The sequence below is a fragment of the Danaus plexippus genome, chromosome Z, assembly GCF_018135715.1.
Source record: "Danaus plexippus chromosome Z, MEX_DaPlex, whole genome shotgun sequence".
NCBI classification, from domain to species: domain Eukaryota; kingdom Metazoa; phylum Arthropoda; class Insecta; order Lepidoptera; family Nymphalidae; genus Danaus; species Danaus plexippus.
Genome location: NC_083559.1, coordinates 4,389,254 through 4,404,072, shown reverse-complemented (window position 1 = coordinate 4,404,072; position 14,819 = coordinate 4,389,254). Strand labels below are relative to the sequence as shown.

At 30.5% G+C, this 14,819-nt stretch overlaps 1 protein-coding gene across 1 annotated transcript; it reads left to right on the top strand.

Annotated features, from left to right (window-relative positions):
- The first annotated feature begins 234 nt into the window (after nt 1-234).
- Nucleotides 235-14,413, top strand: LOC116777139 (protein zer-1 homolog). The gene is made up of 8 exons (XM_032670519.2): nt 235-1,597; nt 2,010-2,218; nt 2,305-2,476; nt 2,947-3,108; nt 6,143-6,304; nt 9,340-9,489; nt 10,224-10,476; nt 12,590-14,413. The coding sequence occupies exons 1-8, from the start codon at nt 593-595 to the stop codon at nt 12,757-12,759; spliced, it is 2,283 nt and encodes a 760-aa protein (XP_032526410.2). The 5' UTR covers nt 235-592; the 3' UTR covers nt 12,760-14,413.
- The last annotated feature ends 406 nt before the right edge of the window (nt 14,414-14,819 follow it).

Sequence of the window (14,819 nt, the reverse complement as noted above, 5' to 3'; positions counted from 1 at the left end):
TTTTAGTTATTTTTGCTTTTAAACATGCAAAAAAAAATTGTTCATTTATAATGCAGTTTAAATTACCCATTTGAAATTTAAAATTCCTACAATTTTTTTTTAACTATAGTATGAAATAATTTTATTTTAATTCCTTTAGAGAGGTTTTAATTATACCTTCGATTATGGATTTTGGAAGTTTTAGTCTTTTACATCCAGCAACACTGTTGGAGGAGGGGTGTGATTTGCGTAGTAACGTTGGTTCTTAGTTCTCAGTAGCTACATATTTGTCAGTCGCTACTGTCAGCCGTGGCTATCGAACGTGTATTTACTGTATTCGGATTTTGCTATATCACTTAGCAAAAATACTAGAATCCACGTCTTAACTACAGGTTGAAGTGTCGGAAGTTGTCCTTGATTGTGAAAAACACATTTAATCTGAGACTATAGAATGTAATACTGTTTCATTATTTGTCCGTCTTGTTGAACAAGAATGTAAAACTCATGAAATGGAGTCTATGCCAGTGATAACAGACTCAGTGTTTATATAAACTTATAAATATCAAAGCTTTGTTTATAATGTCTTAAAGAGAGAAATCATAAATAAATCAGAATGTCGCTACTTCCTGATGTGTTTGCTTTGAACGACAGTTCACCTTCTAGTTTGTTTAACATAAGTATGGACTACATCGTGTCCAACTTAAATGTTATTACCAAATTGGATCCAAAAAGTCGATGGCGCCAACTGAAAGATGACATCATATTGCCTGCTGAAATCTGCGAAAGACTACTTGAGGCCTATCAGAAGAAGTATCGAATTAACGATAACATTGCAAATATGTTTCGTGACCGCACCAGAACGCGTTTAAACCGCGTGAAATTGCGTAATTCTCGCATTACTGATGAAGGTCTCCGTTGCTTGATGGAGCACAAGCCTTCCGAGGTCGAGCTGATTCAATGCGAATACCTTTCCCAAGCTTCTCTCGACATCATTAGCAACAACAGTGAAAATCTAGTCTCTCTCAAGTTTGGGCCACTCACTTATGCACTTTCTCAAGATGAAAATCTGTATCGTCAACGCAGATTTGTCATTGATGCTCCCAAACTGCAACGTTTGTCTATACATTGCCGAGGAATGTCAATCTTTCCTCTTTTACTTCTGAAACCTCTGCATAATCTAACACATCTTGATCTTTCTGAATTCTCATCTGCCGGTTCCACCTGGGCTCTGCATGAATTAAAGAATTTAGTAACGCTTGTTCTGCATAGTGTGCTTTGGTCAAAGGAAATCATTGATTGGATTGCTACATTGACTAATCTACGCCATTTGGATGTATCCCAACCAAATGAGAGACATGGGAAATATATGAACCCCAATGAAATATTGACTAAGTTGGTGACGAGTTTGCCTAATTTGGAATATTTGGATATATCTGGGACAAATTTGGCTGGCACTGGCTCAGCTGTTCCAGCTGCTACTGATGGAATGTCTGACTTGGAACATGTCCGTTGTGATATACCGGGCCTTGTTAGTAGAGTTGATAGGCCTTTAGAATTTCTGGGCCTGTATGGAACTCTTCATGGTGCATGCAAACGTCATGACATACCAGCCAAAGTGGTAAGTATTTCAAGGATTCTATGAGAACATTAATTCGAAATACACTTAGAAATTATTCATCAATATTATACATCATTACAAAAACATACAATTAAACAGTAGTATATGGACAAAAGGTCTGCATTTATAAGATTTGATATACAACATGGGTGTAAGAAATCTACTATTGATACAAATATTTTTAGACTATCCTTAAATTAACTATTATATATTCTTATGTTATGAAAAATTAACTATAAATACACAAAACTCTAGTAAATGTTTCATATAAAGTTTTACAGTCTTAAAGTTCATTAACCCTTTTACATTTTTCATCGGTTATCTACAGACGCAGATCAATAATAACTACCATAATAAATATAACAATACATTTAAATTAGAATACAAAATTAATTCTATATATAAATTTTAGATCACTGGAGATGCAAATGAAGAGCAGATCCTGATAGCTGGTTCTGTGTACATGGAGAGACCGGCAATGCTGACTCGTGTCCTCAACGACTTATACTACATGTTTCGCAGTATTGAACACTATAACTCATATGTTGGACGTGCTTTGAATGTCGTCTTGACAGCAATGGAGACCCATTGCTTGGAGAAACATATTCAGATATCTGGAAGGTAATTCAATAAGAACAAACTTATAATATGAATATAGTCAGTATTTTTTTATTTGTTTGATATAATAATAATAACTTTGATTCCAGCGCAACACTATTTTATATAGTAAAAGGGAAAGATAGATCTCGTATCGGCATACATCTGAAGCGGCGTATCATCAAGGTGTTGTTGGATGGTATGGAAGCTCACCTCGGCGATGATACTATGATGAGGAATGGCTGTCTCACGCTCTGCCAATTCAAAATACCCAATGATGTGGTGAGCAACTGTTAAAATATCTTTATTATGTTCTAGTCAATGAGAATGAACGAACCTATTTCTAGTTGTGCTATTAGTCACTTCACTACTAGGTCATCTGTTATTATATTCTTAAGTATATGTATTTGTATCGAATCTATAATTAAATATAATAGTATTCAATTTGTATACCATATTAGTTTCTGCCCGCGACTTCGTCTGCGTGTTTTTTTTTAATTAGACTTAGAGGGAAATGTATGAAGTGTATTTAAACAATAGACATGTTAGGCTACCAGCAGCGACATCTAGTCCGTGTCGTGCGACTTCAAGCAAAACACAATCCCGTTAGAGCTAAAGTAAAGTACAGCCTTTTCTTCATCTAAGCTACACTAGTGTAAAATTTCATCGAAATCATAATAAAATACAACCTAATGAAATATCGCATTTTTATTATATATCATTAACATTGAAATAATATATTTTAATTCCAGTTGTTTGAATACGAGAGGGTAGTTCAGATTTTACTGAACGGTGTATCTGACGTCAATCAAGAGGGATTCGTGCAACGTATAGCGATATATTTGCTAAATTCGCTCGCCTGTCAGGTCGATGGCACTCAGAAACGCTTTCTGGGAGTCCACGGAGCTATCGGGGTGAGTTACTTTAATAGAGGCATTGAATGTATTGCTGACTTTTATTTAGTACGTTTACCCAAATTTTATATACGATTTGTATATATGCGTCGTATTGATTTGATAAAATATTGTATATATATATATAAATATATGTACAATATGCGTTGTTACTATTATTATTATTCAGCCAATTTAAGCAAGTTTAAAATATTATTTATTATGGAATAAAATATTATTATGCAACGCGAATCCATTGCTTCATATGTATAACTATTAAGCAATTTTTGTTTTGTTTGTCACTTGCAAAGCAAAATATAATTCATACAAGAGAAATCTGATACTATTGCATAGACGTATCCTGTTTCACAATTTTTTTTAGCTTATGCTGTATAATTTAATTTTTTTTTTTATTTTATATTAAAGTAATAATTTCAATTATTAAAATGAATAGATATATAGCATGTATATAATGATTCCCGATTTATTTACTGCATATGCGACATTTATAAAGGAAAATTTATTATACAGATCTTTTGTATGACCTTGAATTGTAATGCGCTCTAAACTTGCACTAATTAGTAGTCACGTTCACGTATTTGAAGTTACATTAGTAAAACTTATAAGAATAGATGCGTAAGCGATGTTTTAATCAAATTCTGACTAACAAATTATAAACCGCTTAAAATCCATGGTTGCAAAATTAATACAGCTGTAAGCGATAAATATATTATTTTGCTTTTATTTTTAATGCACTTGTTCTTAAGAACTGAAAATTCATTAAGGTACATTTTGTTCTTTTTTCTTATATTATTATTAATTTATAAATATAAAGAATTATATGCAAAATCATGTACCTACTTAGCGATGGCATTTTTTTTTTATTTCCACTTTTCTGCTTCTTTTTTCTTATTCAATTAATTCCTTATGTCATTATAATTGGTTGTGTGCGAACTTGACAGTAATTTTTAATTGTTGTTTATTTTTTTTTTATCTGTTTAATGAAATTATAAATTATTTATTTAGAATTAAATTAAATGCCTTGTTCAGAAACATTGTTACATGTTTTTTAATTTTAAATTTGGAACTCGAATAAAATATCCTGGTTGATGAAATGAAGAGTACTATTTAAGTAAAGTTTGAATAAAAGTGTTGTTTTTTATGAGCTAAAATTAGGTATAGTTTATAAAAATTATCACTTCAGTTTACTAAATAATATATAGGTTCTAGAAATGTCAATAGGTGTAAGGTAAATATATATTTAATTTACATACAGACATTCGAATTTTAAATTTAATATTTTTACATCTGGTTGATTTTTACCAACCAACCCGGAAAAAAAAATTTAAAACACAATTCTTGTTGTCACTACAAGTTAAAAAAACATAGTTACTGTTTTTTATACGGTAACATTATGAATATAATAGGGACATTGTTATCATTTAATTTAAATACGTAAGGATTGTGTTATACATACCTTTGCCATTCTTAAACCATTGGAACTTACTTTCCGACCTTTGCGGTTTTACATCTCAAAAAGAAACCTTACCAGATTTGAAGTACCTAAAAAATTTAAATTGGCAAAAAGAATGTGATTTCGGATGAAATTCTTCAGTAACTCGTTCTATCTTTGTTAGAACAAAAAAAAGTTAAAAGTTATATTATTTATTACACAACACTAAAGTTATAACCATTAATACACGTAAACAATCGCTTTTCCACGTATTTTGGTTTCAAGACCCTATTAAATTTCATGTTAATTAAAAATAAATAATTAATTTTTTATCCTTACTCAGCATAAATTTTCACTTAAATGTATGTTGATAGATACGTTACCAGTCAAATATTATCAAACTTTTCTTTTATGCTATGGCTTCATTCGCACTGGATCGTGGAATATTTTGCCAATGTATTATCCAACTTATACGTTCAAAAACATGACATTCATAAAGTATCTAATAAATGAGTAGCAATGAGAATCCAAAAATCTTCGACTATATATGACACATCCGAATGTGATTATAAAGGATAAATGACTATTGCAGGGCCATAATATTTGACAAAAATTTCAAAAACATAATTTCGCAGAATTATAATATGTACATTCAAAAAAAAAAATCAGGTTATCTATCCAACAGGTCAATGTATCTAATTTTATCAGGATATCAAAATAATTGTATGTGATTGATTGTGGCGCGTTGCTTCAAATAAGTATGCAGTTTTGTTATATGTAAATAATGTCAGGACTAGATAGTTGCTTATAAAATGTATTAATAGGCGAAATAAAGCTTTAGCTGGAAGCTTCTACGGTTGCATCGTAACAAAAGACGTAACTCATTTACATGTGTTTATATATTCGAGGTAATATTTTTTCAAGAGTTACAATAACAAAGTAAGATTATTAAAATAATGAGTAATTAAAAATATTACGTAGTAATGTTATTATGACAGTATAATATGTATAAAAATACATATTTTTTAAGCCTTTATGTACATTTATGGTTATTTCAAATAGCTTTTATTTGATATACCTTATAGATATATATACGCTTATGTAATTTGTATATAATGTACATACAGAACATTTGCCTCGCGACTATCTAATTCAATGTTTCTAGTAACTTCTTATGTTATGTTGCAGTTGGATGTTTTTATTTTTAATAATTTTTTTTTTTTTTTTAATCCTAAGTGTCATGGCAGCTATCATCATTTATAATCACGACTTTGTCTCTGTCATAAAATGTCACAATTTCTCAGCTTACATACATTATATATCTATCGCTGTTTAATTTCACGCAGCGACATTGAATTGCGCATTAGTCCTGCCACACTGTTGCCAATTTTGTATAACGAGGTGGCTAGCCAACGTGACGTCTAAACAAATCCGGTCTTATCGCTTATTTGAATAAAATATTATTTGGTTGAAATAGTTTAATATTTTCATAATATTTATTAAATATAATTAAGCGAATAGTCCGTTATAGGCTGTAGCGTTTATTGTAGTATAGCCTTCATATCATAGTCGATAATGACGTATGATTATTTTTTCTTATAGAAAATGTTGAATCTGATCGCTGATCGTCTTGAGCGTCGTATCTGTGACGATGTTCTCGAAGTAGCCTGGTCTACGATGTGGAACGTCACAGATGAGACTCCTCACAACTGTCAACTGTTCCTCGATAATCGCGGGATGGAGTACTTCCTCGCCTGTCTCAAGGTCAGTATTATAACGGACAAACAATACAATTAAATAGAAATCTTAATCTTGTCGACGTATAAACTAATAACTTTCTTAAAGATATCAACTTTATGTTAATATGGATAGAGTTAAAATTTGTTCGTCACTGAATATCCAATATCAATGATAACTGTTACTTGATACATATGTGTAAGATATGGCTGTGGATTTTGGTGGATTAAAGGGCAGAGGAAGGCCAAAGAAAAGCCTGACCTCAAATGACCCCGGACAGGGTATAAAGAAGATTAAAACGTATTTTACTCGAAGTAACGAATCGGATTTGATAAAGGCACGAGCGCATATCCTAGTCGGTATAAAATAATTTTTAGATGAAATAACTTGTGTTGTATGTCTCTTTATAATTACCTATTCTACGAGTATATAACATTGGATGAACCAGGAAAAACTAGATTTCATCCGAACTCAACATATATCGTTGTATTCTGTCATTCTGTGTATTATACGTATGTATAACCCGTAAAGGGTTGTTAATGTTTCAATCTGTCCAGGCGCTTTGGCGATAGGTTCAGATATTTTCCTTCGAAAAACAACACGCTGCGTTAAAGTCATTAATTATATTTATTCGTACCACTTATATATTGGGGTAAAGTAAGTATGTTTGTATATGAATTAAATTTAGAAGTTACTCCCCCATAACCCATACCTATAGTCATTAAAATAGACAGTGATGAACATTTTAATTCCAAATATAAATATATATTTTTTTAATTTTTGGAATGTTCCAATTGTGACTTTTAATTGAATTATTTCATATTAAATATTCAAAATTTATAAAGAAACAGTGTCGTCACGTATTAAACTGATGCGATTTTTGCTTTTATCATATAAATTTAGGACGTATATTTTGAGATACAAGTGAAATGAGGCCACGAACAATTACGCCGGCGCAAGATCAAAGCGTTTCCGACGATGCTATCTACAAAATATTATCACTATTTTTTTTATTCAGAGTACAAACTGTCATAAATTCAAAAGATTTGTATGTATAAATATATAAATCCGACCATTACTGAGTGTGTAATAAATGTATATTTTATATATATTAAGTGAAAATCGCTATGGCTTATAACATAAAATCTATATGCCAAAGATAAATCTCCGTCTATACTCATTTTAATACTTAAAAAAAATTTGGAAAACACAATCGGATAATGTAAAAGATAACACAACAACTGTATCCAAGCTTATCTTCTTTAAATATTTCTAAAGAAAATCCTCTGCTGCCACCGCCTGTCTGTCTGCCTGTCTATTCGCAAGAAATTCGAAATCTTCTAAATCTATTTTAACGCAAGATACTTTTGGAAGTGACAGAGGCTATTATATATTTTCTGTAAAGTATCCGTACAAAGTTGGGCCGGGTTTGCTAGTTATATCATATATTATTTAACCCAAAGATTTTCAAGTTTTCCTATAACTTTATTATTTTAGAACAAAATTTTGACTCTCGTTGTAGAAACTATTGTTGGGGAGATGGACATTTATTAACTTTTTTTAAACAACCTCGTCATATTAAGAAATGTAAATATTATTAATGGTTATATGAAAATGGGCTTTGGCCCAGTCCATTGTGGGTAGTTTCACAAATAAGATTCTTAATATACAGAATTTTAAAGAGTAATTTGGTATAGTGCGTGAGGCGTAAGCTGAGCTTTGTATTTATGTGAGTGGACACAAATAGTGTAGGTGTGATGTCAAATTTGTGCGTACCACGCGCTTTTCTACGTTTGTACCAGTTTATACTGCTTTTACTCGGCCCCGCACCTTCCGCACTTCATCCTTTGTACTGGTAGCAGCGTGACGGTATTTAGTACTTAATATTTAGTCTTTGTATTCTATTTATTCTTGAAATGTAAATTTAAATAACGAAGTAAAAGATATTTTATGTAGTTTAAATTGTTATTTTAAAGACATTAATGACAAAATATTTACACCTGGCCCTTAACAAACTTTGCTTATTTTATTTTAATTCTAGAATAGCTCTCCCACTTATGTATCTAATTAAAAAATAATAAAATTTAATTCTAATAGTTTTTGTCTGACTCTACTCACACAAATTCAAAGCTCAGCTTAAAACTCCCGGACAATATTAACTTTTGACTACATGTGTCAATCACTAAAGTCCACGTTCCTGTATGTTTTATTGAGACCTATAAAACAAGCTATAGTAAGATTCTTAATAAAAATGTGTTTTTTTTTTCTCCCGTCGAAAATGGTAAAAATTCTTTTCTCTTTTGAATTGTAGAAGACTTGTAAGTTAAGTTATACATGTGGGCAATGTACGGAAAAATTTTCCTCGTTAAAAATTTAAATAAGGACTTCCGTATTCGTTAGGGAAATACTAATTATAAGTTTAGTTTTATAGCTTGTTTTTTTACTATTTTGAGGATAGTTTTAACGTTAAAAGTGTGTATTTACGAAAAGCTTCTCGATATTTTAAAAAACTATGATATATTTTTTAACACCAGAATTGTTGATTTAAAATTGAGGTGCTTTATTATAAAACCAAGGAAGTAGACATTTTTTTTTATAAATTATAAAAGTTACTGTGTTTTTTAAATTATTGAGTATTTATTGGAAAACGAGATATAACGCTTTTTATCCATAACAAAATATACCTTCTTTTTCCGTCGAATAAAATATTTAATTATATTTCACACTTAAAAATTATTAACACTATTTGAATCTTTCGTATTTGTTTTTGTATATTACCTTCGACGTAAATCTTATCTTAATCCAGCTGAATTTTAGGTCAAGTTAGTTAATTCACATAATCAATTTAACTCTAATTTGTAAGTACAAATTAAACAATTTTATCCGATTGAAGCAAGCATTGTTAGGACTTCCCAAAATTATGAAAACGCAAACATTTTTCGTCAGAAGGTTAGACGGGACCTATGATCTTTACAGACAGCTTATGTTGAGAATTAGGAGATTTGTTAAATTACATTTAAAAAAATTAAAGTTAATTTGATTAAAAAAATATATAATTTCAGAGTTTCCCCGACAAGGAGGAGCTTCTACGAAACATGATGGGGCTTCTAGGGAACGTCGCTGAAGTCCCCTCCCTCCGCCCACAGCTCATGAACAGATTGTTCCTGACTGTATTCTACGAACTGCTCGAATCTTCCAGTGATGGTATTGAGGTGAGCTGAAACAACACGTTCACATGACATGTAGCATACAACATCAATGATAATAAGAATGAAATTTTGCAAATTAAGCCCTGAAATGGCATATCCTATACCGAAATATATATACTAACCTATATCAAACCCCCCACCCCCACCCCCACCCCACAAAGTGGCAGAATATAAAGACATTTAAAATTTTCATTGTTATCATCCACCCCCTCAACCTCCTTTGTATACTAGAATAATTTTCTAAATTATTTTTACATCACTTACAAATTCATAACAAAATTGGACTCTAGGAGCTATTACTTGAAGATTAAAATTTTTCTTTTTTAAACCCCCACTCCCGCAGTCATTATTGGGAATGTGTTATTAAAAAATTGACTCATAGATAATTTCTACGTCACATATAGAAGTTCCCAACGAAATGTGAATCACCTAAGAGCTATATTTTCCAAAAGGTAATTTTCATTGTTTACACCCTCGCAACGCCATATTTGGCTGGAATTTCGTAAAATCCGTTCTCGACTGACCCCTCTACTAGCGAGAGGAATATTCCTAATAATATTCAATTCTCTACGCCTTATGGTTCCAGACATATGGTGATTAATCAATATATCAGCAAAAATCATTTACACCTTTCTTTTCCTATAAATATACACACACTAAACTACACGCCCTTAACGGGAACAGGTCGACTTTATCAGAAATCCTATATAACCATCAACGTAACTTATTTGTACCAGGTGAGCTACAACGCGGCCGGTGTACTAGCTCACATGGCGTCCGATGGTCCCGAGGCTTGGACTGTGTTCGAACCAGCTCGTGATGCTGTACTGGAACGTATCGCCACAGCCGTTGAGAGCTGGGACCGCAGGGCTGAACGGAATATTAATTATCGTTCGTTCGAACCTATACTCAGTCTGCTCCACGCTCATCACACGCCGCAGTGCCAACACTGGGCTGTTTGGGCGTTGGCCAACCTGACAACTGTATACCGTAAGTATATCGTACCTATACATGTAAAAGTTACGTCAAGTAGAATGAGTTTGTATGTACGGTCTTATAGCACTAGTTATCACGTGCTAAATATTGAGATATTCGTCTGAGTGGAAACGGAATCAATGTAGCTATCGTGTCTGAAACAAGTCTCTAGTAAAGTATATAGAAATTATTAATATTATATATTGAATGGAAACGAATTATGTAATTGAGAATGATTTTGTTTCTAGCAGTTACAAACAGCTACGGTGTTATTAAAATTAAGTTTTTTTTTACGAATTTTCTCAGTAATTTTTAGCTATAATTGTTATTTAGACTGATGTCATAAAAGTTTTTGATTTTTTTAATGAAACGTTTCTATTTCATACTTTGCTAATTAGAAATTATAGTTTTTAACAATGCCAGGCTATAAATGTTTAGAAAATATAAATTTAAGTCAGCAGAAAATTGGAAGTTTAAAGCAAGATAAATCCTTATACATATATATATATGTATAGTTCGACTTTTTGATAACGTGGTTTTGAAGTCAGATTACGGTCCAATATTAACAGAATATACAAGGGAATCAATGAATTTTCCCAGTCCAATAAATTTACCAAACATTAGTCACAGTTCCATACTGAATTACTTAACGGATTTTAATTAAACTGTAAAATAAATCAAGCCGTGACTTTATTGTTATAAATAATTGCCATGTTTAGTGCTTAGTACACAAATTTTGGTACTACGCGATAACGACTGTAGATGGCGTCACGTGTCTATTTTATTTAAGCAGATATGATTCGTTTCTCCCTAAAGCGAAAAATCGACGATGTAGAGGGTTAAAGGGCTTTTATAATTTTCAGTATAACTAATAAAAATACTTGAAAAAAAAAAATTCATACAAATAATTTATTAATACTGAGTGATTTTTGTAAAGCAGTCGATTTAAGTCCGATCTATTTAATATTATTTTAGGGAAAAAGTTTAAAATTGTTAATTCCTTCTCTACTAAAGGGATAGATATAAAAAGTATTCTATGTTTGTCTTGATGGCATTCACAGATAATTAATCTATTTATGAAATTATTCATATGATTCGTTAAAAAATTTATCTAAAAAAACTGTTTGTCATAAAAGATTCAAACGAGACAAGTTACATATCGGGCGTTACCTAAGAAATCAATTACATATACGTACATTAATTCTTAAACATCTTTCGGTTGAGAAAAAATTGTTTTATCTGTTTGTTACGAATGAGCTCTGTGACTCCTTATTTATTGCAATAAAAAAAAAAAAAAAAAAATTATTAATATATATATTTTTTTAAATTACAAAACAGGTTTTCTAAAATAAAATTCGAGAAATGATGTATAAGATATGAAAATATTACAATGTAAGTTTTATCATTATAAAATAATAACTGTCTCACTAAAAATTGTCCTCCTAATTCATCACACTAATATCAGATTCAGAATCCTACGCTGGTGGCTTGACGTAAGTAAATTTCGATTTTATTTTTGAACTAATTATACCTATATATTTTGTATGAGTAATTCAATATATTAGTGTATATATATATATATATATTCTAAATTTTAACGTTTGTTTTAAGATGTATGTAGGTATTAAAATACTGGTAATCCGTTTACACTGATTTCTCATACATGTGAAATAGTTTTGAAAAATATTTCAATTAATATTCTAAATAGTCGTCTTATACAGCAAATTAAAAATTTATATTATATTCACCATTCATCTGCTTTCTTTTCTAATATTAGTTAAATTTTCAATAATTGATAAATTTTTGCCAAAACAATTTTATTTATAATATAAAGTGAAAATTTCCTCGGACGTTATAAGATATATATGTATAAGTTCCAAAACATATATCTGTTGAATATCCACCTTATATTTTAAATGAGAAATTTGGAGGATGTATAGATATGTGAAGGTTTGCTGTTTTTTCACAAAAAAAAAAACAACTGATAAACTACTATACATTCCTTCAAGGACCATATTTCATAGTCCACCTAGAGAAGTTGCGGGCAAAAACTAGTAAAACCATATTTGCCAAAATATTTCATGTCAAAATATTAGCTTAGATAGAATTTTTGTAAAAAAAATTTCAGCCGACAAGTACTGCGGCTTGGTGGAGGCTGAGGGTGGGCTTCGTCTGCTGAATGCTCTGCTGCAACATCCCGGTCCATACAGCATGATAAAGGACCTGGCGCGCCTCGTCATAGACAACTGCGCCCGCCACTCCCAGGATGCCCCGCGCGCGGACACACCGGACAATTAACTAATGGAATTCCTTGAGGAGATCGACCCTCAAGTGGAATTGGACGAGATTTGAAGCGCCTCAGACGCCAGCCTCGTCCAAGACTTCGACGGCTGTCCGTCGAACGTTCGAGATAACCATCATGAACTCTATGTGAATATGATTTACTTCCTAGTTGATATTTTTTTTAGTTTTAAGCGATCTCTACACGAACAGCTTTATTGAAGAGTGATTTTTTTTGTTATTTCGTTTTTACCAACCTCCGTATTTATTTGAATCAAATGTATTTTAATTTTACTATAATGCTGTATTAATTTATCCTAACCGTACATTATGTTGAGCTCTCTTCCGCTGGAATTTGATGAAATCCAAATTTTTTTTTTTTTTTGCACTCCTAAAACTAATAGGTGAAATATGAAATGTCATTTGGGATTTATAAATAATTAGATTTAAATGGAATTTCACATTTTCATGTAATTTTAAATGTCACTTATATTATTCAACAAAGCAAAAAAAAAAAATAAGGCCAGGTACGGAAGGTAAGATAAAGGAAAAGACGGATATAAAACGTCGATGGTTTAACCAAGGAACTGTTGCGTTGGGCCTTTAGGTGTAATAAGAATTTTTCATTAAATATTTATCCACATTATAATAAATTTTAAATGTATCGATAATCAACAAATTTTTTCTCTTATCTAACCTCTAAGATAGAAGATTTCAAATTTATTCTTAGAATAATAATATTTAGATTGATCTTAAAATTTATTTAAAATAAATGAATGTGTAGTTTCAACATATAATAATAAAAAAAAAATACGATAAAAAAAAATATATTTGTCTAGTAGTACATTGGATTAAGTCGTTTTAACAATGCCATTGCTGTAAAGCCACAGGCATGTTAATTATTATTATTCCATAGGCCCTTGAATGCCAATTTAAGCTAGATATCATTTTATTCAAACCTATTTTCATATTCGGTGTACTGTATTCTTTAGTGACGATTTAAAAAATTAACGTTTTATATATATTAATTCTACGGGCAGTATTTTTGTTTAACTCAATACAAAATTTATTAGTGTGTAAGAAAATTTTACTATTTATTATGTGTGTAGAAGTAGTTCTATATTATTGACAGTAGAGGTTATATTCACCATTATTATAAGATATTCAATAGATAACAAGCTTCTTGATAATTTTGCAACCTGGCAACACTATGTAAACGTCATTAATATGACTAACGCTATGACTGTCATGAATTCGATTTCTATATAAGATCTGTGAGTTATAGCGCAAATAGTGGATGGGTTTTTTTTTGTGGATTTGACAAGCTTTAATTTTGTGTTTATTGTTTTCATTATTATATTTATATGTTATATACAAACGTGACCACATTAATCGCATTACCAGCAGACAGCTGTCACACATCAAGGACGTTACAGTATTCATTTCTTAATATATATTTTTTTTGCTATAATTCTATAATGTTTTCACTTTATTGTAGCAATGTTTTCTGTAATTAAGTAAAAGTAACCTGTTAGTAAATTATAAATATTTTTGTTACAAAAAAAAAATTAAGTCTTATTTACAGAATTGTTAATCTGTGTTAATTTTAGTAATTATACCTCTTTAAAAGAAGTGTATCAATTTAAGGTTCAATAAATAAAATAATCTTGAATCACTGTTTCATTTCAAACGTCACTTAATCAAAACTTAATAAATGATTTTAAGCTGTGCCAGCCTGCTTACTGAACATGTAGGATATTCAGCCAATTTCAACATTTTTGTTTACTGAACATGAAGTTATTATTATAATAATAAACTAAATGATTAATATTGTTAATACTTTAATTGCATAATTTTTTTGTAATCCTAGATTTCCATATTTGAAAATGTAATTTCGGAACCCTGATGAAATTCACAAATGATATCCAACCTACAAAACTTGCTGAGTATTAAAAATGCTTTGTCATAAATTAGCATTTCTTAATAATCTTAAACTCGTTTTTCAAACTTCTTATTTAAATTCACATGAATGTTCATTGTATTAAAAATATATTTGATACTTTTAATATTATTTTTTT